At 40.2% G+C, this 25,762-nt stretch overlaps 2 protein-coding genes across 4 annotated transcripts in view; one reads left to right on the top strand and one right to left on the bottom strand.

Annotated features, from left to right (window-relative positions):
- cenpp (centromere protein P) overlaps positions 1 to 737 on the top strand; it is a 116,312-nt gene extending 115,575 nt beyond the window's left edge. For all 3 annotated transcript variants that reach the window (XM_067586439.1, XM_067586441.1, XM_067586440.1), the window contains exon 9: positions 514 to 737. In XM_067586439.1, coding sequence (XP_067442540.1) covers positions 514 to 644 — 131 coding nt within the window. In that variant the 3' untranslated portion in view covers positions 645 to 737. The remainder of the gene's footprint in view (positions 1 to 513) is intronic.
- A 1,208-nt stretch (positions 738 to 1,945) lies between these two features.
- Positions 1,946 to 25,173, bottom strand: ippk (inositol 1,3,4,5,6-pentakisphosphate 2-kinase). The gene is made up of 14 exons (XM_067586438.1): positions 24,916 to 25,173; positions 19,364 to 19,423; positions 15,983 to 16,078; positions 14,611 to 14,677; positions 13,435 to 13,553; positions 10,785 to 10,874; positions 10,637 to 10,695; positions 9,602 to 9,674; positions 9,225 to 9,377; positions 8,759 to 8,876; positions 7,800 to 7,935; positions 7,605 to 7,707; positions 6,971 to 7,062; positions 1,946 to 5,950 (listed from the first exon to the last, which is right to left on the bottom strand). Exons 1-14 carry the CDS (start codon positions 24,994 to 24,996, stop codon positions 5,707 to 5,709), a joined length of 1,491 nt encoding a protein of 496 aa, XP_067442539.1. The 5' UTR covers positions 24,997 to 25,173; the 3' UTR covers positions 1,946 to 5,706.
- Between the last annotated feature and the right edge of the window lie 589 nt (positions 25,174 to 25,762).

Genomic DNA, 25,762 nt, shown 5'->3' with positions numbered 1-25,762 from the left:
GCAACAGATTTAAACCAGACTGAGCTTATCCTGAAAAAAAATAAAATACCCTGCGTGGTGACGCCTTGTTTTATTGGTCTGTAAAAAAAATAATTTCCTACTAACTTCTTCTTGGAAGAAACATGTAATTTGGTACAAATTATTTGGAAAATATGTATTTTCTTGAAAGACAAACTCAACCCTTTAAACCAAAGTAAATATTCAGTAGATGTTTATGTAAACTTTATTCTCCAGTTATTTGCTTACATTCAACTGAAAAGACTCTTGTTCATGATTATTGTAATTATTTGGAGTTAATTAATTGGAAGTGTACAAATTCAGAACTGTCTCAGTTTTCCCTCTATTGAAAGATATATTCATTACTCAGTGATTATTAGTTCTTTCCACCAAAGATCCTTAAAAAGAATATACAATTAAAATAAAACTAATGTCAAAAATATCAAACTGACTGTATGAAAACTGTCTCAAGAGGGTTTGAAGTGATCTGGTTTTGGTTCCTCTGTGTCTCTGCAGTGCTGCAGTTGTTTCCCTCTCAGGCTGTAGGCGGCGCTGCTGAGGCCTTTCAGAGCCTGCTGAGGATTCTGGGACCTGAGGCTGCCGTGGAGTCCATCATCAGGGCAGTCAGCCTTTCACAAGACACATAACTCACATCCAGGACCTTTTTATATTATTTAAAACATGTCAGATCTGAGCTGTTTTTATGTTCTTTTCTGTGAGATAAAGTAAACACACAGCGACGGTTTAGTCTCTTAGAAATCCTTTATTCAATAGAAAGAGCTCGACTGTGACGGCTGTAACAGCAGAGCTCATTGGTCAAAATCTACAAAAATAAATAATTTAAATACAAAATGCCAGACAGCAGTGTCGCCTTTGTATTTTCAAATAGTTTTCTTCTCTTAACTATTTACACACACGCAGTTATTAGAAGTCTGTAGGTATCACAGTGCTGTGATGTTTCTGCAGGCCGACGCTCAGGCAGCAGGCGGAGGCAGAGGACCGCCGACCAATCAGACTCCAGCTCACCCGTCTGAGCTTTGTCTCGCCGTGAGGACACAGAGGTCTGGACAAACTCAACTCTGATTGGCTGAAGAGAACAGGAGGGTTTTCTTAATATTGGTTCTTAAAGTGGTTCTGTAATCTTTAAGATAATCAGCTCCACGTAATCAAGTTTTCTGTTTGTGCCTCGTATGTGCAGTATTATCTTTACTTTTACAAGGTCATTTAACAACACTTGAATCTTTCCAGAATCCTTTAAGACTCTTCGTTTATCTGGATTAAAAAAATATTCCGTCTGCTGCTCGATACAAAAGATTTTTAACCCTCCTCCCAATTTGCAGTTTTGTAGTCAAACATGAACAGTGAAACTAAAAGTAACGAGTTTTATCATCAGATGTATTAAACTATATGAATGTTTTTATTCATTATCATTAATAACAAGCTGAGGTGTTTCTGGCTTCCCTGGTTGAGAATCACAACTTGGAAAAACAACTTGGAAAAATACCTTCAGAGCTGTTAGTTAAAGCTGTTAAACGACCTTCGGGGTTTATGAAAGCTTGTCAGGGATTTAACTTTCAGAAAAAAAAACAGATGCTTACGTCGCCTTCGTGTCATCTGGGAGTTACTGTAACAAAGATAAAACCACAGCGGTGCAGCACTGTCAAATCCTGATGTTTATTTTATTCTAGACATGACAACATTTAAAACCTGAGGATGAATGTTTGAGGTTGAAACGTTGTCACGTCCATGTAGAGGAGAAAAGAAAAGTTAAAATGTGGATGAGAGCGTTGTGCGGGTTTATTTTAAGTCTTTTTGGGGCTGAATATTGTTCCTCTTGTAAAGACCGTTTACATAGAAGTTGGATTTACAGCCGGGAAACTTAAATAAATAAGGCAGCTAAATACGGATGCCTCACATCATGTAAGTCTGTTGTTCAAGTAACTGAATGTTTAGTTATAGTGTTGTTAACTCTCCAACAACCAACTGACTTCTGATGACAAGAAGCAGCGACTCCACATGACGTAAACGCAGCTCTTTAACTTAAATGTAACAAAAGGTCGAACGACGTTTCACTGAATAACTTGAGTTCAGACGTAGTTGTAACATTTTTGATCTAATGCCTTGGTATGAAGCTGTTGGAAATTTAAAAATGAATCAAAACCAAAAAACCTTTTAACATCAAACTGTGTGTTTTAAAGTGTCCAGACCTCTGATGTCTCACACAAACTCCCATCAGCCCCTGCTGCCTCGTCCTGCCGCCTGTTGCACCTTCAGTTCAACAGTTAGAACGATCAGTGGTTGGTTCAGTTCACTGGTGTCCACTCTGCAACCTTTCACCCTGCGGGGGGTCAATCTATCCACCTACCCCACAGTGTCACAGCTCCTCCGTCTCCCAGGCAACCAGGCACCAAAGATGGCCGGCTAGATGTCAGTTAATATGGGTAGAGACGTGATTGGTCAGAGGTCATTCAGTCCAGAGTAACAAAGGTTGGAGTGACGTCTGTCCGTGTTTAAAACCTTTTTAGCGTTTGGATTGATCAACTTTAACTACTGACCACGTCTGTTATAAGCGAGACACATGATTGGCTGCTGCTCGGCTGATTTCACAGTGATGTTGACCTCCTGCCGTTAAACGAGGCAGCAGCCATTCATCATCATCAGCAGCTGATGGTGATTTTCCAAAAAATGAGCCTGACGCTGGGAGATCAGAGCGGAGTTTGAAGGAGTTTCAGTCTTGTAGTGTGATTTGTTTTCAGACGTTTGAGTGGCTGATGGAGGTTGGAGAGTGGACACTGTAAACAGAGGAACTGAAGTCAAGTGTTACCAGTTTATCTGAAGCCTCCGAGAGCGCCGCTGGTTTCAGAGGACGATGACATCACCAGGAGAGGAAGCCGCAGGTCGTTCAGTTTGTATCAAACGGCAGAAAGACCTCCGACACGCCAAGATCTGAGTCTCAACAGACTCAAGTCCTGAAAAAGCTGGCGACGCTCATCTGCTGATGGTGACGTCACCGTCCTCAGAAACGTCCTGGCGCTCCTGACCACATAGTTTTTCAAACATCAGACGACCCCGCTGAGCTTCGGGTCGGGTCGTCAGGGGTTCGAGGTATTGAGAGTTTACGGCTGCGTCCACAGCAGCTCCGAAACCAAACTGACGAGCCATCTGTCTCTGATCTGAGCTGTGAACGCAGCCTGTAACAAAGTGAGTTTTTTTTTTCCAACACACACACACGCACACGCGCACACACTAACACACACCCTCCGCCCTCCTCCAGTCCTACCAGAACATTTAGGCACGTGGACAAACACACACTACAAACACACAACAAGCCACTTATGGCACAAAAACCAGCGGAGCAGCAGCGTGAAGCTCAGCCTGTCCAAAGAGGACCGCTGTTACCCAGCAGCCTTTGCTCTGGTGGATCAGACTGATCTAAAGCAAACTGGACACGCTGACCTCTGACCTCTAATGAGGAGACAGGAGGTGTCCCTGTTCTGTTAGTCATTTCAACTCTGTTATAACTTCCCCCGCTTCTCTTTAAAAATCCTCTGCAAGCGTACGGACACGTTAGTCGTCTGGTCAGTGAAAATCGCCCCGAACTCAGCCCGACACTGTTCCAATGTAAGAGATAAATAAATATTGATCAGAGCGATCAGACTGTAAATGAAACTGACGCTGCAGCTCCCAGTCTGAGCGTGATGACACGTCGCTAGAATGACGACGTGGCGATCGAGTCTTTCTATTGGCCGACTGTGTGAACTCAGACTTCACACCAAAGTTGTGCTTGAATTTGAGTTTTTTGGGCTTCAGTTGTGAACGGGAGACGATCAAACACTCACACGACCAGAGTGTAACGTAACCGTACCTTCACAAAGCTACGAATCACCTGGTTAGTCAACAAGGGAATGTTAGATAACTACTGAAATGCAGCTTTTTCTTCAACCTCTAACAGAACAAACTGAAACATTTTGCCGCTTGGTCCGAAGCCCAAGCTGAACCTTAAAGGGTCAGTTTACCCAAAATACAAACATATATTCACTCTATATATCCTCAGTATCAGGTACAGCTGCATAACGGTATACAATCCAACAGCTCTGACACAAACGCTACCTTTACGAAGCTTATGACACTGTCAGCACAGTATTAAGCGGTTTATTATTATATAAACAGTATTTATATTATATTGAAGCGTCACTAAACACCTTTCAGTATAATTACCTCTGAGACAGTGTCAACAAATAAATATATTATGTGCTTTATGAGAGAATTCATAACAGAGCTGATTGTATTAGATTGTACAAGTGTACCTAATAAAGTGGCCGCTAGTGATGTCTGTGCAGATAGTTTTGGTTTTATTTTTGCAGGTTTGGAGGATTTCTGAGAGGTGAATGTAATTTAGTTTTTATGTGGAAAAAGAAATCATTTTTCTCTAATGAAGATTTACTTCCTATGAAAACAGTGTTTTCTGTGGAGGATTCTTTCAGGGACACTGTTCCCGTGAAGACATGTTGCTGTTGAGCTTTTAAATTATTATTATTATTATTATTAAATAATTTGGGTGAACTGACCCTTTAACAACACTTAAAACTCCCCCCTGATAAATGAAAAATAAAATCACACATATTTGACCTTCGACATCTCAGCACAAACGCCCGATGAGGCGATTTGTGAGAAACATTTCTACTTGTGAACACGCTGCCACCGACAGGAGGGAGGTCCAAAAGGAAAAAAAAAGAAAAAGGAAAACAAAACAAAAGCAAGGAGGTAAAGTGTTCCTCGCAGTCATTTTGGATCTGGCTCTGGCTCTCCACCTGGTTCGTGGAGGTTTTCGTACAACCAAACACGGCATCGCTTCGTCTCGTTAAATAAATGTTTATGAGTTGGACAGAAAAACCTCCGCGGACTCCGGCAGAGAACTTAAACTCACTCCAGAATCAAAATGTTTGCTTGAAACCTCTGACATCAAATGAAACTCTCCAACGTCTCCTCCATCCAGACTCACGCAGACCGATCAGATCAGCCTCCTCTGTGGCTGTAGCTATGGTAACCAGTGCTTCCGTTACCACGGTGACGCCTCAGAGGACACAGTACAACCTGGACATTCTGGTTCTGCCCCGCCTACATTCAGGAAATCACAACGACCTGCTTTTCTCGTCAACACCTCCATTCACCTGTCTTTTTCCTTTCTTCATCAGCGCTTCGCTGTCAGCAGCGTTGCCACGGAGAATGAGAAGAGTCAGAGATCGTTGCCAAGACAACCACAGCAATCCTGTCAGGAAGTGAATCCAAACTCTGGCCGCCAAAGGGGAAGAACAAAGCTCCCTGCGAGTTTTCTAATAAATATATGAGTCATGACAGAACAGGGCGGAGATGTTGGGATTCACCTACTGACAGGAGCGTGAAGTCGGTCGCCATGACGACACAAAAGCTCTAGAATCAGTAACAGAAATATCTGGAAGCCGTGTTAACGTCTGGTGATTTAGTGACAACTTCCTGGAGATTTTATTCTTGCTGAGCAGCAGCCAGAGCCGATACATGCCGACGTGAGCTGAGTGAGGAGAAAGTGCTGCAGCGAAGTCTCAGATAAACTGAAATGATTCTAGACCTCCGGCATCGACATGGCGCCTCTCCTCTCCGTTTGAGGCATCAGCGTGGCGTCAGTTACTGCTCGTCTCCAGGAATCAGGGCCGCCCGGCTCTGACTGGGTGTTCACACGGGGTGGAAGAGCAGGGTGCAGTCCTCTCTCTCTGCAGCTGCGAAGATGCCCGGGAGCGGCGGCAGAGAGCCTTTTGGCAAGGCACCACCAGTCCTCAGGTAGCAGGAGACGATCTTCTGGTCCAGGCGCAGCTGGCGAGGGATGCTGTCGAACGGCTTTGGGTCCAGATCCAAGATGGAGACGGAGTAGGAGAAAGCGGGAGGTCTGGGGGAGAGGAAGTCCCTGAACCGCCTCTGACTGTAGAGACAGGAGGAGGAGGATTAGTGAACAGAAAGGAGTCAGAGGTTTAAACATGCTGAGCTGATGTCTGGCGCCACCTGGTGGACATTATTAAGAACTACACACTCAACCATAAACCCAGTACAGGCTGTTCTCTCCGACTGTGTCCTGGTTCAGCATCCTCCAAAGGCCCCACAGAGGTGGACTGAACCCTTCCTCACTTAAAGACAGTTTGTCCCCACAGAGACCAAAAGTTCAGATGTCCCTCATCATCAGTTTATAAAGGAAAACCAGGAAGTTAACCTCAAACGTCGGACAAACTGAAGCTGCAGCCGACAATTATTTTCTATATTGTTTAATCTAAAGATTTGTTTTCAGACTAAAAAGCTCAAAGTTAAAACATTCAGTCTATAAAATGTCAGAAAATAGTAAAAAAAAAAAAAAAAAGAGCCATCCAGAGTTCTGGGAAGGTCTTCAAATGTTTTGTGTGTTGTTCATGAGAAATGACCCAAAATAATTAATCAATTACCAATAATTACTGACTAGTAGTGTTAGCAGTTTAGCAAACTGTTAATCCCTGTGACTGGGGACCAGTACCGTGATACTGGACTGTAAACTTCAACAAATAATGGACCGCTGGCGAATGTGCAGAACACTAACACAACATTTCTCCATATAACTTTTTTTTTTTGACCACTTGTAACACTGTGAAGAAACATTTTTAAGATTGCGGCCTTACTATTACTATTACTACTACCAAGCAAACATGGATGTTAACAATGAAAGTCTCAAATTCTTCCAAAAATCAACTCAACAAATGTTTTTGCATGACTTGTATTCAACACATTCATTGGGCTAAAATGTATTTTGGTGATAAACACTGAACGTAAACATCAGTTTTGTCAGCTGAGTGAAAATGTGTTTGTCATTCAATTAACTACAGACTGAAAGTTAAAATGAAACAAAGTTTTTTTGGTTTCATGTTCTGTACGTTACTGAGACTCTTCCGAGTAATTAATTCCAGTATCAAAAACTTACTCTTCATCATCCTCCTCTTCCTCACTGCTGGGCACCAGGGCGACCATGATGGAGCAGTCCTTGGCTGTCATGGCAACTCGGTACTGATGGACCTGAAGTCAAAACAAACAGCAGTTAGACACGCTGCTATCTTTAGACATATAAACTAACAATTCATTACTGATTAATCTGATTATTTTTTCAGTTAATCGTTTAGTCTATGCAATGTTATCTAATCCTAATCGCAGCTTCCCGGAGCCCAAGATGACATCAGCAGTCCAAAACACAAAAATATTCAGTGTTCAATGATGTAGACAAAGAAAAGCAAATAAATCTTTGTGTTTGAGAGGCTGAAACTAGAGAATGGTTTGTATTTTATCCTTTTTTTTGAGACTTTTTGACTTGCAGGAAGCATTTCTACATACGTTAACCTCAAGTTTTGGAACATTGACCATGTTTAACATAAATATCCGACATTTTAACAGTATATAAATAAGAGAAAATCACAAAAAGCAGAATATGGCCCCTCTAACTTGTGTTAAAATGCTCTGACAGACACTGGGGGAGAAATGTTACAGCAGGAAACCTGAACAATCAAACAAAGAGTCTGACTTAATGTGACTGGGACAACTGGGGAAGTTTGAACCAGTCTGACCTTGCTGACAGCGTACTCCACGGAGCCGTCATCCTCCGTCGGACATTTCTGCAGCTTCTCCAGGAAGGCCTCGTTGTACGGACCCTCTATCTGAAGACGAGTTCTGACAAAGACAGTAAATGACGTCAGACACCAGACACATAAATGAGATTAATGTACACGGACACAGTTTTCTTCTCGTTAACTCAGTATTACCTCTCCTTGGGGAAGTCCTGCAGGTGTTGCTCCACTCTGCGGTACAGAGGATGAAGTCCTTCGATGTCCAAAGTGTCCAACATTTGAGTCTGAAGGATCCTGAATAAAACACTGTCGCTGGGTAAACCCTGAGAGCCTGCAGACACACACAGAGACGGAGCCGGGAGGTTATCTTTCTGATAAGTTTCTGGTTTATAAAACTTTTACTTTAAACAGTTAAATCAGGAACCGTGTTTAATGTCTCGTTCAGCATCAAAAAACATGCACAATCATGCGAGTCAGCATTTCAGTTTCACACATCTGCATAATCAGATTCAGATGTTATGAGCGAAGTGTTTGCGCTGAAAAGACAAATGTTTCTTTCAAACCACAAACATTTCTGAAGGAGGCAGCGAGAGAGGACGGAGACGGACAGCAGATCTGTTCCACTGATTCAACTCACACCAAAAAAAACACAAGTCAACAGCGTGACAACCATCCATGTAGTATACAGCACCAGCTCTCACTTGTGTTTAATTATTTATACTTTTTTTTTTATTAAAGTACTGAACCAAATCATGAGAGATGTGATTTATGGGGTAATTTAAGGGTTATGTGGAAATAGAGCTGAAATAAAACATTTGGTGTTTTATTTGTTTGCACATGTTGATTTATTTGAATGAGTGTGTTTCAATTTGCCTGTGTGTGTGTGTGTGTGTGTGTGTGTGTGTGTGTGTGTGTGTGTGTGTGTGTGTGTGTGTGTGTGTGTGTGTGTGTGTGTGTGTGTGTGTGTGTGTGTGTGTGTGTGTGTGTGTGTGTGTGTGTGTGTGTGTGTGTGTGTGTGTGTGTGTGTGTGTGTGTGTGAAGAGAGAGAAAAGGAAGCAGGAGAAAAAATATCTGATTAAAATACTGATCTGGAAGGACCATTAAAGGACCAGTGAAACCAGACTGGACAGACAGAAAGAAAGAACAGTTCTGACCGTGGCGAATCCTCTCTTTGTTGAATAGACTCGCTTCACAGAAGCTCCGCCCTTCTCCTCGTCTGTCCGTCACGCCGCCTCCGCCACCGCCGCCACTCAGCAGGGCGTTTACCAGGACCTGCCGGCAGAGGGTTTCAATGTGAGGCTTGAAGGCAGATTGCGGAGGTTGTTACAAACTACAAACTGATATTTCTTGTTACTTACCATCAAACATTTACATCAAAATATCTGCAGTGAGTTAATATCAGTCTGACTAATATAATCAGTCGAGCTCTAATTGTTGGTTTTACTGAAGTAAAAGATTTGAGAAGTTCTTCACCACCAGCGTCCTGCACCGTCGAGCACTTTTACTTCTAACTTTGACATGAGCAGAATTTGATCAGCTGGTGACTTCACTGAGTCTCATAAATATCTTTAGTTTCATAGACACACGTATTTATACACCTGAGTGTCTGTGCAGGTTTACCTGGATGAAGTCGTTCAGGACAGCTTTGCTGGTCATGTGACTGTTGATTCGGTTGTTTCCGTACATGAAGTACGGTCTGAGATGATGCAGCAGAGAGTTCAGGTCCAACGAGTCGTCGCTGCCCTCCTTACTGCTGTATATACACTGACCGCCCTGACACACACACACACACACACACACACACACAGTCAGCATCATGATTATGACATAAATCATATCATCATCCCCAAATGACAAAGGATCTAATGTTGAATTTCTGATGTCTTTATGTTTAAATCAATGGATTTAAAGCACTGAAGGGTGAATTTTTCAGAATAAATATCAAAATAGAGTTTAGATTCTTGCAGTTTAAGGCGCCTTTAGACTTTTTATCTCACCTTGAAGATTTTGAAGTTGTTCTGAGGTTCTTCTATCAGGTGTCTGACGGCAAAGTGCATTCTCTGTCTGTTCCTGAACAACAGGAGAGAAACCAGAGATCACATCAGAAATCAAACGCCTGCAGACCACATTTTACTCATCACTTTAGTCATAATATATAAAATAAGGTTTCATTCTGCAATGGGAACATGAATATCCATACTGGTCAAACCAGCCGCAGCCAGTTTGACTGCAGTTGATTAAAACACACTGCACCATTAAACAACTTAAATTAACTCTGAGGTGAAGAAAATAACTCGGTGCTCCGTCTGTTTCATCTCAGAAACCCTGCAGCCGCTCAGCGTCTTGGACAACGATGTCTTTCCCCGGAGCTAACGGTACAGCAGAGAGGCTGCTCTCCACTGCTGGAGACATGACGTTAATAGCACAGCGGAGCACTCTGCCTCCCCCTAAGTTTGTTATTCTCATACAGGCAGGAGACTGTATGAGGCTTTCAAATTAACTCATTAATTAATTATTGCAGTTAACGTTTTAAAATAAAAAGGCTGCGGACCTTTTATCTTATCTGCCAGTTCTGTTTCATATTATATTTCAGTGGAATAAAGACACCAGTGAATGGTTTAGAACACCGTATACTGGAGCAAGAGTCTGAAAATAGCGCCCCCCCCCCCTCCCCCTTTTCTATTCCTTCAATGGAGAATCGATTCGGCAAGTATTGTGATAGAATCAAATCGGGAGATAAGCATCATCCCGGGCCTACAAAATCAACACCATCATTTGTCACAACCTTTATTCTTCATCTTTTTGTTCCATCTTGGTATAAAATTTAAATCCTTATGGACACTTTCATCTGTCAAATCATGATTTTTTTTTACTTAAGCACACAACACTCCACAGGTGTGCACACAAACCGTGTACGCCGTACCACACACCTTCTCCAACCTTTTACACCTTTGTCTCGAAAAAATCCAGGTAAAACCCTGATTTATGTCTCACTTTATGACAGATAGTAATAGAAGATGCAATAATCTTACCCTGAGAACAGATCTAGAGGACAATACAAACTGCGTCTCTTCCACTTTCCATTGGCCACCTGCAGAGAGACAGAGAGAATAATATAGTATATGTTTGTGAAGTAAAGTAGATGTATTGTGGTTAGATGTGTACAGGGGTTGCAGTTACCTTGTAGTGTTGGTGCATGCAGAAGCGGCACACTTTGGTCTTGATGTCTTTGCTGACGTGTTTCGAGGACGGCAGGAAGCCACATTTAGGCTGAAACACAAAACATGAAACAGCAGGTAAGTAACACACACACACACTTTCACAGTCACACTTATGCAGTTTGTTGTTCAGCTCAGTTTGTTGAGTGAGACTAAAACTATAATGTAGCTGCAAGGAGACAGAAGTACAATCTAAGTTTATTAATGTACAGCGTTTGTCAACGATTATAACGTCTCTTATGAAGACATTTTATATCATTACAACTGTGTTTTACAAGTTGTCATTCATTATCTTTCACTATCTGTTTATACACCAGCCTCCACTTATGTGTGTCCACAGGAGGAGTTATATATGTCGACGAATACATTAATAAACACATCTAGAGCTGAAATGGAAGGATATAAGATTTTCTCTTATATCGGGATAAAAACACTCAAGATAATTTAATTGTAGTGAATTTCCATTATCAGGATAATTGTGAATATCCTCACGAGTGACTAGAAAAAGCTGTCTAGCTCACTGACGTATAGATTTCCTGTTTTATTCTAAACTGCTATTTGCAACAAGGGGGAGTCTGTATCTTTCCAGTCATTCGTCACCATGGCTGACGGCTGAGAATGTGAATGCTTGGATATCAGGTTGATAAGTAGATTCTTTTTTATTAATGAATTTCTCTCTTTGTGATCACCTGCTGGGTGTTGGCGAGAGACTGAGTCTGTGTCCTATGATGCAAAAAAATATTTGTTTCTTAACAAAATGTAAGTTAAAGTGACTCCAGTGTGTTTTTAAGAGATTTAAGGATATTTTGATGATTATCAGGATATCATCAATATCATTGATCACAACTATTTTGGCCAAGATAATCATGACAAACCCACACCTCCGCACAACCCTGCAGGAAGGTGCTGGACTGCCAGATTTTGTCCACTGTGGCCTCTCTGCTCTGTGTGTGTGTGTGTGTGTGTGTGTGTGTAATTCAGCCCCGCCCTCGGTCAATCAGACACAGACAGAGAGCAGAGCAGAGAGACGGAGAGAGTGATGTAACCTGGTTGCTATGTTGTGATTCCCGACCTCATATCCTGTGCGCTACAGGGTTACACACCCACTGCCCGAAGGCTGACACCCAGAAACGTCCCGAACAAAGCAGAATAATAAGAAAATACAGGCAGAGAGCAGAGTCACTGCAGATAAACACACCGCCACACACTTCTAGTGGGTCATAAGTGACGATTGAGACGAGCCCTATAAGCATGGTTGTCTGTGAGTGAGTGATGAAGTTTCACCATTGGTCGGCTGGCTGAGTGTTGGAATTTCCTCATTGGCTGTTGCTCTTTCAAGATGAAGGAAGCAGAGGACTACAACGCGACACAGAGCGACCGTGTTTTCAGCTCTGAGCTCTGACGCTCTCAGCTCTGTGTTAGATGCAGTGAAGACGGTTAAACTCCTGTTTAAACAGACACATAACAGCGTCTCTGTGTCTCCTCCTCTACTCTCCGGCTGACATCGCTGTCAGCAGCCGACAGGAGAGACGCCCCACGGGTGCGTTTGGATTTTATAACTGAACTAATAGCAGGATGCAAACTTTTTTTTTCTCTGACGTTTTCACATCACAAACGAACAATGAACAACCGCATTAAAACACAAGTCTTGCAGGTAAAACACGCGACTCGTGAAGGCTGTTAATATTTAGTGCGGGTCAGCTGCTCTGGTGCGCTTGATTTGACTGTAACCATGGTAACCAGGTGGAGATAGGCCTCATGAATTTGCACCCAAAATGCTGTCAAAACTTTCATTCACAATTTCCACCACAGCCTCCATGACCATCGACCGGGAAAACGCACAGTTAATGCTCCTAAATAACAATCTGACAAAACACTCAGTGCAGAGTGAAACAGATGAAAGCGAGGGGAGTTAACAGATAATTAGAATTTCTTTATATATATGTATATTTGGAATGGAAATCCCTCACGTGGCACGTCTCATAATATTACAAAAACAGCTGGATGAAGAGCCCCCTGATATTCGAACATGGTATGAAAACTTATGTCCACTTGGAAAAACTATCATATGTGTTAAGAGGAACTTTTGAGGAGTTTATGAGGGACTGGTCACCGATAGCAATATACCTGAAAGAGGAATGGTCAAGAGTAATGAGTATGGGGGTAACCATACTTATTGTAAATTCATAAGGTTGTGATTACTGCTGGTTTTTGTTTGTTTGTTTGTTTTTCTTTCTGTATTTGTGTTTGCTCTCTTGTTGTGGTTTTCAGTATGTCTTGTCTAAATTGCAGGTCTTCGCAAGAACATAAGAATAATTAGAATTAAAATAAGTTCTCTTTCAAATCAAACATCCCAAAGGTAGAAGTGGAAAGTTTTATTCTTGCACCTGAAATTATAACTTTTTTTTTTTTTTACTCAAACGTAGTTTAACCATGTCATGTGATGCTACTTCAGTACACTTTACCAGCAAATATTACTGGGACCACTACAGAAAATTGCAGATTAACATTTAATACACAGTTTCACACAGACCAGCTGTATACTAGGTTTTGACCTTGTCTTGTTTAAGGTGTGTGTGTGTGTGTGTGTGTGTGCATGCATGTGTGTGTACCTTAATCTCGATGCAAAGTGGAGGAGTGTGTGTTGGCTGGTGGAGGACTGGAGATGTCAGGTTGGGCAGACAGAGAGCACAGCCGCTGTAGATGTCCATCACTTTATCACAGCGCCAGGCTGAAACACACAAACACAACATTTTCAGTATGTTAAGTAAACTTAAATGCCTTAATATTAATAAAGATGGTCAGTTTACTGTATAGATATTGATTATTGATAACTTTTTCACAGAATGTGCCTTTGTGATGTTGGATAGTTCCTGCCGGCTGCAGACTGGCCACTGCCGTTAAGTGTACTTCTACTTTTTTGTTATTTTTGGAATATCTGTGTGTATTTGTGTTTGCAAAATTGCTTGCAAAGTATTTTAATTCATTTACTTATTTTCATTACTCGGTTTATTTTGTCTTCTGACGTAAACTTTGACTTGCAGCCCAAAATAATCTTTCAGTAAACTTCACATTTCACATGCTGCTCATGTTTCCTGAATCCAGCAACAAAAATATACTAACTGATTATCTGTTCTCAGGTTTGCTGAAGAAAAAAAGACATTTATTAAGTCATTTTTAATGGAATCAGTGTTGATGGAGTCACACGAAGGCTAGACTGTGAAATTGGGATTCACCATTAATTAGTTTTAATTACATGAAGACAGTTGAAACCAGCTGAAATGAAGCTAAAACCTGCTGTGACAAACATCCACCTCCTGACCAGGTGGTGTCGCTTCAGTTTGTTGTTTCCCAACTTCATATAAATTTAAAAAGCAGGAAAAAGAAAAGCTCTAAACAAGTCAACTGTGTTTTAAATATTCTGCTTCATTTTGGGAAGTACAACTTTCTGCTGAGATTTGTTGAGGAAAAATAATACCACACTTCATATCTACCCCTTCAAAATAAAATAAAATACATTTTACATACATATCATACATTATGTGAGATATAACATGTTAATTAGTGAGCATCAGAGGTTTATTTTGTTACTTTTAGACAGCTGTTTCCAGTCTTTGTGCTAAGTTACGTAGCTTCATATTTACAAACATGACGGAGGTTTTAATCTTCTCATCTAACTTCTGGTTAGAAAGCAGATAAGTGAATTTCCCAAAATGTCAAACTTCCTTCAACAGATTTCAACAACAAATGCTTCCCACGTTAATGATTAATAAACATTTTAGTCTTACCAGGTCTTTGATGTTGAACTTTTATTGACAGCTGTCGCACAAACTCCAGCGGCAGTTTGACCACTTCCTGAAGAGAAAATGTTATCAGTCACTTTAGTTCAGTTTTTGAGCAGTTCATGTTTATATTTCTGTCTCTGCTGTTGCTGCAGAGTCTTGGTTTATTATCTGCTGTATGTAAAACAAGTTTATCATCATTCACTCATTAAGGGAGCGATAATGAATAAAACCAACGGCTGTAACCAACAGCTGCAATAAACAAATATCATCCTGCTGTTTACACAAACTAACGATTATAATCATCATTTAGAACCAAATATTAAGTTACAATAATTAAGCTACAAGCCGTCACGAGTCTGCAGACATCAGAACGCATGAAAGGAGCGAGCTGTGATTTTTGACAGTGTTCTAAATTTTAACAGGACAGATAAATTCATTGTTAAGTTTAGCCTCCAGCTTAAAATAAAGTCTAAAATTAGACACCATCTGACCCAGAGAATGTTGTTCATGTGCTGAAACCCTCCAGACTTCAACACTGTAACTCACTGTTTTTGTCAACTTTTGCCTGCTAAAAAACAGTTCAGATATCAGATATGGGATTATATATATATATAAATATATATATATAAATATATATTCAAATAAAGATTCACATTAAACTAATCAGCTATTTTAGAAAGTGCAACCTAACACCCTCTGGTTTTTTGAGCGTGGAGGTAAAATTACTCCACTAAAACTCTTACACCAGTTTGATTCTCTGCTTTACAGTTACTGGTGGAAGATCTTTGATTGATGCTCTAAAATCTATAAACTCAGCATCATCGTGTGTTTGTTTACTTTGCTCCTCTGAACTCATGCGATGTTTATCTGTGACTGAACGCAGCTGGTGGAAGTAAAAACAGTAATAACTCATGAACAAGTGATCATCTTCTCCTTCCTGGTTATCGGAAATAGTTTCTACCATTAAACTGTAAAGGCTTTCCAGATGTTTCTGGAATAGAAACTCCACCTGGAAAACACTCATTTAACGCCCAACACACACTGAACGTGTCATTCAGTCAGAAGTAATCAAGGTACAGTAGAAGACGTGCAGATCCGGGGAGTGAATGTGATGAAACTGGTGTTTTTTGTTGCAATTTATGATTAATTTCTCAGATTTCTTTGGCAGTATTAATGAATAATGTTGTCTAACGTTGACTTAATGTGTGATTAGTCTCTGACATTTGTGTTGTTCTGTTTATTACTTGTCTTGTTTGTTTCGGCTTATTGTTTTCTAAGATAAAACTAAGAAAGGAATATAAATAATAAAGCAGAAGATGTAAAAAAAAAAGTGTCAGTAATGACAGTAAACAGTGTGAAGGCGACAGTGTCGTACCCCGCTGTGGATGAACTTCTCTCCCAGCAGGCTGCTCATCACGTTGGAGCTGAAGTCAACAATGTTCTGGATCTGCCTGAAGGCCTGTTCTGCAGTCTGGAGGACGGACACACAGACGGGCAGGTAAACACACACACACACAAACACAAACATACACACAGGTTAAAAACAGGCTACATCCTCTTCTGGGGAAAAACCGCAACAGAAGAAATGTCCATGATGCAACAGCTGTGCATGCGATGGACGCAGCGCTGCATGAACACGACGTCACACTGAATACTGAAATAAAATGGACATTAAATCCAATTATATCAGGCTCAAGGTTTCCAATCAGGCTGGAGCTCCGACACATGAAAGAGACGAGGTTTATAACAACGAACCAACTGTGTGATTTGAACGCATCTCTGGGACCAGTAGTAGTAAAACACACTTCATATGGAACCAGTAAGTTCAACCAGTAGCACGGGTGAAACCAACCAGGACTGAAATCTTAAGGGCAGCTGACTGATGATGAGGTCGTTGTTCTCTCACATGATTTGATCTACAAGCCTGAACGAAAACCGCACTTGGTATATGCCGACAGTTACCGTGGCAACCATCTTTGTGAGAAAAGCCAGGGTTAGCTTGCCCTGGTTTCAGTTTGGTCAGGTGGTTTAAACCACTTACATTGGTTTAAATAGATTTTAGAGCTGCAAGTTAAGTTGGCAACTAAACGATTAGTTGCCAACTACTGAATTACTCAGATAATCAATTAATATTGAGTCATTTTTTAAGAAAAAAAGTCCAAATTCTCCAATTCCAGCTTCTAAAATGTGAATATTTTCTGGTTCCTTTCGTCTTCTTTACAGTAAACTATCTTTGAGTTGTGGGCTGTTGGTCGAGACAAAAGAAGACATTCAAGGGCTTGATCAAGATTTTTCACCATTTTACGGACCAAACAACTAATCAATTCATCGAGAAAAGAATCAACAGATTAATTGATAATGAAAATAATCGTCAGTTGCAGCCCTAATTGATTTCTTCTGGAGCTCAAAACTAAAGAAAACCTTTAAATCTTTTTAACTTTTTGACCATAAAAACTTAAACTTAATTCCGCGAGTATTAAAAGACCTTGAGTTATAAATGCATCAGAAATACTGGCCTGTTTTCCTGCTACGTCGACAATATTTGCATTAAAAGAAAAACCTTTTAACACCTTTTAATCTGCATCACTAAACATTAATAACAGATTTAGCTGTTGTCTGTCACAGTATTAAAAGTCAATCAATTTCATACTGATATCAGCTGATGAGCCTGTAATCTGAGCGGGACGTAAGCTGCTGCTGCTGCTCCGCTGACGACCAATCCAGCTTTTAATTAAATGACTCCTGAGCTGCTGCACTGAACGAAAGTTTCTCCTGCAGCGTTGTTAACACGTACGAACTACGACTTAAACCTCGTCTACAGTTTATCTGATGTCGGTTTCTCCTCTCGGTCATGGATCAGTCGGCCTGACAGACATCATGTCAGGATGATTGATTTCCTCTTCGCTGGGACATCGAACGTTGTTACATCACATCTCCTGACAGATACTATCCTACTGACAGATGGGTTATTGACTATACAACCAGTTTAACCAGTATCACCTGACACAGTGTGTGTTTAGCCACAAGACTCATGTTTTAAGGCAAATGTTTTATTTGGTTTTTTAAAGTTAAATAAAGCCGCAGAGACTCAGTAAATATGTTGTTTGCTCTGATGATTTGACAAAGACACAGTTGTCACTTATTTTGTTTATATTGTCTCTGAAGCCTTTGGGCTGTTTAACCTGCTGCCTCTGGTGGGTCACGTTAACTGGGGATTTAATATCTGGACCTAGAAGTCGTAGCTTTTTAGGCTTAGGCCACGATCTTCTCAGAGAGTGTATGACAGTCAGTGGTCGGATGCTCGCTGCAGCTGAGATATTGTCATTTTCAGGATCATAACAGTGATCAGAACAGCGATAAGTGAGATCACGTTTTCAGTCTCCTGAGAGGAGCTCATGCAAAGAGGCCAAAGAGCGTGCAAGGACACGGTTCTGCTTCACTAGCTTGTTGTGCTACTTATCTCAACCTCCTCACTTTGCACTTAAGTTCATTTTAATGTATTTAAAATGTAGTAAAAATAGGTCGTGATATGAGGCTCAACAAGCTAGCAAAGCGCTGTAAACAGAATCACGCTCCGGTGGCAGCAGCCTGCTTCTAAACAAACTACTGTGACCAAACTCATCTGGTGAAGGAACAGGTCACGCAGTGCAGCCGAGTGGATCGCTGACATGTTTTTAACAGTTTTTGGACGACGGAGGAGGTCTACGGCGCAGAGGAATCAGATGTATCAGGCTTTTGTTGTTGGTTTGGCTCTGCACATGAGATTTTGATGACAGCAAGAAAAATATTGAATCACCGGCCTCATCCTTTAATGGCCTGTTCATCTTGTTTGTGTTATTCTTATAAATGTTTGCAATCCAACGTTTACTCAGCTGTAACGGTGCGTTTCTGGTCAAACAGGCTGTATGATTTTATCAATCTTGTGCATTGTGTTAACTCACAGCGACACATTTTGCACGGCCAAAACATACGACTTCTACGGTCGGATTGACCTGCTGTGACGTGGGAGCTCCCTGATTCTGTCCTGTTGACGATGCCAAATTTAATCCAGTAATTCTACTTTGTACAGAAAGCAAGAAGAAAAGAAAAAAAAAGACGAATATGGAGCCGCTGGAAGATGTGGACAGTTTGTTTGGAAGTGAAAACTGGAAGCGAGTGTCTGTGGTTGAAGTCAGCAACGACATCAAACACTATTCTACTGTTGAAACAAGCTCACTGCAGTTTAAAAACAGATCTTTTGACAGCAGCCATGTTGGAAACTGCTGAACAGTTCAAACAGCAGACAGCTGACTAACATCTCTGACCTGCCAGGAATCCGTCCGATCGATCCGCCTCGAACTGAACGTCGAGTCGCAGCTGATCCGGCTGAAATTTGGCCTGAATCTTAATATTAGTGGGAGGAGACTCCACTTCAGGGGTTAAAATCATCATGTTTAATCTTGCACAGTGTCTGTCCAGCTGTCTGGCCTTTTGTTTTATTAAATAAAAGAATACAAAATATAATCAACAAGTACACATTTACAAAAAAGATGTAAACATTCCCACAATGTCTCATGTGGTTTGGATTAAGATGTTTTCACTGAGAGCTCATTCGGACCAGGTTTTCACACACACACACACACACACACACACACACACACACACACACACACACACACACACACACACACACACACACACACACACACACACACACACACACACACACACACACACACACACACACACACACACACACACACACACTCATATTTACCTGCGGTGGGTTTTCAGAGTCCTCTGCCGGATATTTGAGCAGACGTAAAACTCTGGAAAGCTGCGAGAGAACAGAAGAGAAGCTCAGTTAGGATCAGAAGACCTGCAGAAAACGACTGCACAGAGTGAATTCGAGAACATCTGCAAGATATTCCTGATGTGGGTTAAAGTGATTCAGTTTTCCCCGCAGTGCAGCAGGAACAGTGGATCCATTCTGCAAAGTGTGCAGTGGGGAAAAAAAAGACTACAGTAGGCTGTCAATGCGAATATTGATTTGCATCAGTTGGGAAAAGTGTCTCAGAATGTCTTTAAACACAATATAGACTGTTATAACACACAACAATGACTTCTTCTGTCAGGACGTGGGTATGTTTACGTAAAGAAAGTCCATAAAGCAGAGAAGATGCTGACAGGATGGATGTCTGGAGATGTTATCTGTGAATGTGTACATACCCACAAGAACTCAGGTTACACCTAAAACATGTTCTACAAACTGAAGTAAACTGTTGACGGTAAAATCCCTTATTTACATGCAACAGATCAGTAATCAGATTTACATCCTCACCTGACCTTCGTTTTGAGACGGGGTGGGGTTATTTTAGCGCTGTGTTGATACAAGAAGCTGCTTTTTCCTTACAGCTTGTCTAAATGTTACAAGTAGATGTTCAGAAGTGGAGACAAACTCGACTCAGGCTGCAAGAAGCAACTTAATGTCAGTGTGAGTTTCTGTCAGTTTGAATCACGTAAATCTCGTGTGAGGATGTGCAGTATCTCTACGTGTATCCGTCTGTTTTATTCTGCTGCACTGCTGTCACAACAGATTTCCGTCCTCCACATGCAGAACGCAGATTACACAAACCTGGTTACACGAGCTGTATCCAAGGACAAAAATAAATCTGTTTTCTCCAGAACAAATGAAGTTAAGTCTCAACCTTGATTACACAAACGAGGTTTCTAGTTAAAAAAAGGAAGAAAACAGTAGAGCTGCGACGGTTGGTCCATCATGAGAAACTCAATCACCGACTTTTTTGATAATCAATGAATCATTTTTAGTCAATTCTCTGGTTCAAGCCTCTCAGATGAATATAATACAATATAGTACAGATCAATATGGTCTGGGTTCTTTAGTCTTGACTGGACGTCACTCTGGGCTTTTGGGAAACAGTGATGAACATTTTTCACCATTTTCTGACATTTTAGAGACCAAACAATTAATTGATTAATCGAGAAAATAATCAGCAAATTCATCGCTAATGAAAATAATCATTAGTTGCAGCCCTAGAAATCAGATTACTGCATAAATTCACCAGTAAGCAGGTTAGTGAAGTGCAGCTAAATGCACTCAGTGATTCAGGGACGTGCACAATAATGACGACATAAGCTTACAAACATTTACTGGTGCACTTAATCCCCGAAACATAACTGCACAGTTCACTCACTCCTCCTCAACAGGTGTGATTATGTAATAGAGGTGTAACAGAGTTTAGAAACTATGATGAATGATGACACACTGAGACACTTGCATTTTTCAGAAAACCAGATGATCATCTGTGCAGGTGTACAGAACTCCATTTATACTGGAGTTTTTTGTTACATTACATGCATTTTTACATGATTTTTTTTCATCAATAAGCACTTTGATGCGTCAGGTATTTTATTTACTGGATTAGCCGAAAACATACAATCCTGTCAAGTTATTTTAGTCACGAGCACTTTCACAATTGATTTTCCAGACAGCAGCTTTTATCCATATCGCCCCTAAAACGTGGAAACACACACACACACACACACACACACACACACACACACACACATATTTTATATATTTTCCATCTCCTCATCTCCCTGCGGAGTCATATCAACATGACGTCATACTGTGACACACGATGTTAGAAATGTAGAATTCAAAGTTTGCCACCAACGTGCACATCAGGACCACAAACACTCATGTTTTAAGCAGCTAAATCAGAAACTGTAAACTGTAAATAGCAAAGAGAATAACTGAAGAGTATGTCAACGATGAAACTGCAATTGTTAGTGTTGTTTAGGATTGTTCTGCTCTTCAGATTACAGTTTTTCCCACGTGTAAAAAGTTAAAGATAAATATCAACAATGTATCAACAATATGGTTGATAAATAAACACAATGAACTTTGACATCTGAAAAAACTCTTTCCTCGTATCTTGAGCTCAAACCTCAAAACATCTCTGATAGTGATCAGAATGTGTCCGTGTGCAGCATCAAGGAGCAAAAACTGTCACGTAGTGAACGTTCACGCTGACACTGAATGTCAGGTTGGATTCTGATCAAATAATTCCTGATTTAACTGATCGTTTTGACAGTTTTAGACTGTATTTTATTTAGACAGAGTTCTGTTTAGACTACAGTTGCAACAATGTGGATATTTTTCAAAGTTTTCTGATGTTTTACGGATCAAACAAATAATAAATTAAATCAAGAAAATAATATAATAATGAAAATAATTGTTAGTTGCAGCCTTAGTTTAGACAACATGGGATACTTCTGTGATAAAAAAGAGTTTGTAGAAAAACATTTTTATATTTGTAAAAGAGTAGGGTATCAAAAAAAAGTACAGTTTTGGTATCAGGACTGAATCTGATCATATCAGCACATACTGTAAACATTAGTCAGCCATATGTGTGTAAAACAAACAGATAACAAGTGTTTATTTTCAACTGCAATATTTATAAACACTACTTTGAACAGCAGATTTTGCAAAGTCATAAAACAATATGAATCATTCCATGTGAAGTCAGAGGAAAGACTGACCAAAAAAAGATCTTTAACTGTATCCAGCAGCGCTTATCGCTGGTCGAGAGCTCGCTGTGGTATTTTCTCTTCCTCGTTTATATTTTGTTTTAAGAAATAACTTGCAGTGTAATCAGCTGATTGTTTATCTGGGTCCAGCGGTGCTACATTTAACATTAAGTAGGGCAAAACAAGGTAAACAACATAAAGTGCAAACAGACAAGACAACAACATAAGTTGGCAAGACAAAAACAAAACGGTGCAAAGACAAACTATTATTATTATTATTATTATTATTATGTTAACTGAATGTTTTGAATTTGTGGAAGTGTACGTGATGATTTGTCCTGGTTAGTTTCTGGTGTCTTGTATGTTCACGTTGGCACCAGAAAAGGTGCATGACACTCAAATAAACAAAATCAATCAAAAATATAAGAATACTTATCACCATTACTTACTTTGCAAAAACATAAGACAAGACTGCTCCAACTTTTAATTTATTTATTTATCAAATATCTTATTAAATATCTTCAAACAAAAATTGTGGACCAACTTTCTATGATTTTTGGTCGCTTATTATCTTGTATCTAGAAAATGCAAATTGCCAGAAAGAGTAGATGTTCTGATGTAAAACAATAAATAAATATTGTTTAACAAACTGTTGGTAAAGACATCATTTTGGCTCATTGTATATAACTGAAGTGCTGCTTTTGCTTTCTGTTGGTGTTTGTTTGTTTGTGGTGAGGTAATGTGTGGAATGCATTGTTTATAGTATCTACAGATTGATTAAATGTAAGATAATAAAAAACTGAGACATGCGTCTGATGTATGTAAAGAAATACTGGAACAACTGGATATTATATTGACGTCTAAAGTGATTCCTTTATATTTCTTTTCCTTCTGTGGTTTAGTGGACAGAACTTCGGGTTAACACCAAGCGGGCGCGTCGACCTTCCTCAAAAGTATTTTAGCTTTGTGTGAGTCAAAGTCAAGGACCTCTTTGGTTTTTGTGTCCAAACATGGACATAAAAACACATACAGACCTCGACACCACAATGTAACACATTTTCTTTTTATTTGCTGTCTGTCACATCACGTTAAGTATTTTTACTTTACCCATGACGACCCTGTCTGTCGTCCTTTAGTCTGTTTGTTCTGTTTTTTTCAAAAAGAATCATAAAAGTAAAGTATAAATCCACCCGCAGACACAGAATCCACCTTCTTCTCCACCGTTTCAAACTGAACTTAACATTGTACATTGCATCCAAACTGCACTATTACACAATTTAATTATTTATTGCACGTGTCACATTTAATTTTTGCACTTTTTGTCACCATTTCTTAGTCGCAAAGTCCATATTGTCTTTGTACAGTAAATATTTCATTTCAAGTTTTGTATCCTATTTCAAAACTATGAATATTCCATTCTGTAAATAGATTTTAATTTTTTTAAATTTAATTTTAGTGCTACTTTGTCTGTTTTATTATTTCATTATTATTATTATTATCTTACTCTTGTTATATTTTAGTCTTCTACTGTTGCGTTTATGGGAGCAAAAGCCAACACAAATATTTGCATACTTGGCTAATAAACCAGTGTTTCCTCTGTAATTTTAATACAGCTGTGGTGCTTTGGGCAATAATTCTAGTTTTTTCCTGTATCTGTTGCTGATCTAAGTTACGTTTAAAGTTGAGGCTCTAGTGTTAAAATATTTTATTTTTATTTTTTATCATATTTTATCACTATATAATCAGTACTTCTAAAGTATCTGGACTACACCTTAGTTTCAGATAACATTAAGGCTACAATCTTTATCTCTTGTTGTGGTGGAGCACCACTGCTAAATGAATACAGAAGAAACACTAAACAGATTCTGATTCAGATTCTAATTAAATATATTATTATAATAAAAATTATACACTGCAAAAAATGTAAACAATACAGAATTACTGAAATACTGAATTATCACCCTACCCTTAAAAAATGTATTTATAACTCTGGAAACAATCAACAATACTAAGAGAGCCTGGCGGTTCTTGAGCTGATTTCCACACTGCTGATGTTATGTCACACTCTCACAATATTTCACATATTGCTCAATAACAACATGATCAGACCAGTCCCGTGAATGACACTTTTCCAGTCTGTGACACACGGAGTGGGCATGTCAGTGAATGCACCACCCTGCACAACTATCCGTTAACTTTTAAACAGATCAAACTGGACTGTCTGTGTGCTCCAGAGGCTACAGGCCGGTACAATGAGGCAGCAGCCGAGAAAAGTGTTCCTTACGCTGGGTCACTTCGTCCAGCTGCTCGGTGGAAAACCTGGGACAGCTGCTAACGGCTAAATTAGCTCCACGTTAGCCGCCGCTTAGAAGTTGCTGCATTTTAATGACTAAACGATCAGTGACCCTCAGTGGACATGATTATATATGTCATTTCTAATCGTTAATGGTGTCTTAAGCCTTGTCGATCATGTGTATTGATCTTTTTTCATGTGTTAATTTGAACTCTTAAGTTAGCTGTTGGCCAACCAGCCGGCTAAAGCTAAGCAAACACAGGCTAACAGCAACGATGATAAATCCTGGCAGTTGACTTTTCAACCGCCAGGGAAAAACACGTTTATAAAGAGATTAACTACAAAGTTTATACCGGCAGAGACACCGAGCTGAACGCGTGTTGAACGTTATAAAAGTGTCGGGACAGGTTTGGGGTGTCTTGGGTTTAAAACTCCTCCAGCTTTACCTCGGACTAGCTCCGTGTTTAGCCTCGCTGACTCACCTGTACGTGTGACACCACCAGGCTCTTGTTTCCCTCTCCGTGATACTTCCAGTCGTTCTCGTCCATTTTGTCCAGTTCCATCACTCCAGCGACGACAAACCGAGCTCCCGTCAACGGCCAGAAAGTAACACACAACGGCACGGCAACATACAAGTACTCCGACTGGTACTACTGGCCGTTAGCAGAAATCAAGAAGTACTGGGACCGACTGACTGCTACCGCCGCCCGGCCAAATATGTTTTCCTAGGATGGTGAAGTTAAGACCCGCCCTACTCTGCCTCTGATGGGCTAGTACTCGTTGCTTTCGTTGGTTGGATTGGTTAAATTTAGGGTAAGAATAAAAGGGTAAGCCAATCAGAGGCAGAGTAGGGCAGGTCATGACTTCGCCATCCTAGGAAAACAAATATCGCTGCCGCCCGGACAAGTTACCTGCCACCCACAATACTACTTCCGATTATGACTTCAATATAAAAACCACCGCGCATTAAAGAGTAGAGAAATACATTTCTGAGAAAAAGTTTAAATGTTTTTGACAAAAAATCAGGTGCTCATATGAACAGTGAAAGATGTTTTCCTCGCTGTAATCATTCCTCCTGTTCATACTGACTATTAAAAGATTCACTTCAAATGTGCTTTCAATGTATATGATGGGGGCCAAAATCCACAGTGTGTCCACAAGGTCATTTTGTGCAAAAAAAAAAAATGCATTCAAAAGTGTATATGAAGCTAATATGAGGCTTCAGCAGTGGATATCTGACACATTTACAGTCTTTTTATCATCAAATTCCCTCTTTGTGTTTCCTCAGACAGTGTCTCCCTGTTGAGCTGCAGTGGAAGTATAGTAAGA

This window comes from Thunnus thynnus, chromosome 4 (assembly GCF_963924715.1).
Source record: "Thunnus thynnus chromosome 4, fThuThy2.1, whole genome shotgun sequence".
NCBI lineage: Eukaryota > Metazoa > Chordata > Actinopteri > Scombriformes > Scombridae > Thunnus > Thunnus thynnus.
Note: the sequence above shows the minus strand (reverse complement) of the source record. Positions and strands in the feature narration are given on the sequence as shown.

Bases quoted from the DNA above. Each gene is read 5' to 3' on its own strand.
- ippk (XM_067586438.1), bottom strand. From the start codon at position 24,996: ATGGAACTGGACAAAATGGACGAGAACGACTGGAAGTATCACGGAGAG. The intron at 14,678-15,982 runs GTACGACACTGT...TTTTCTCTTCAG, and splicing joins AGAAGTTCATCCACAGCGGG to GAAGTGGTCAAACTGCCGCT. The intron at 10,696-10,784 runs GTAACTGCAACC...GTCTCTCTGCAG, and splicing joins GCATGCACCAACACTACAAG to GTGGCCAATGGAAAGTGGAA.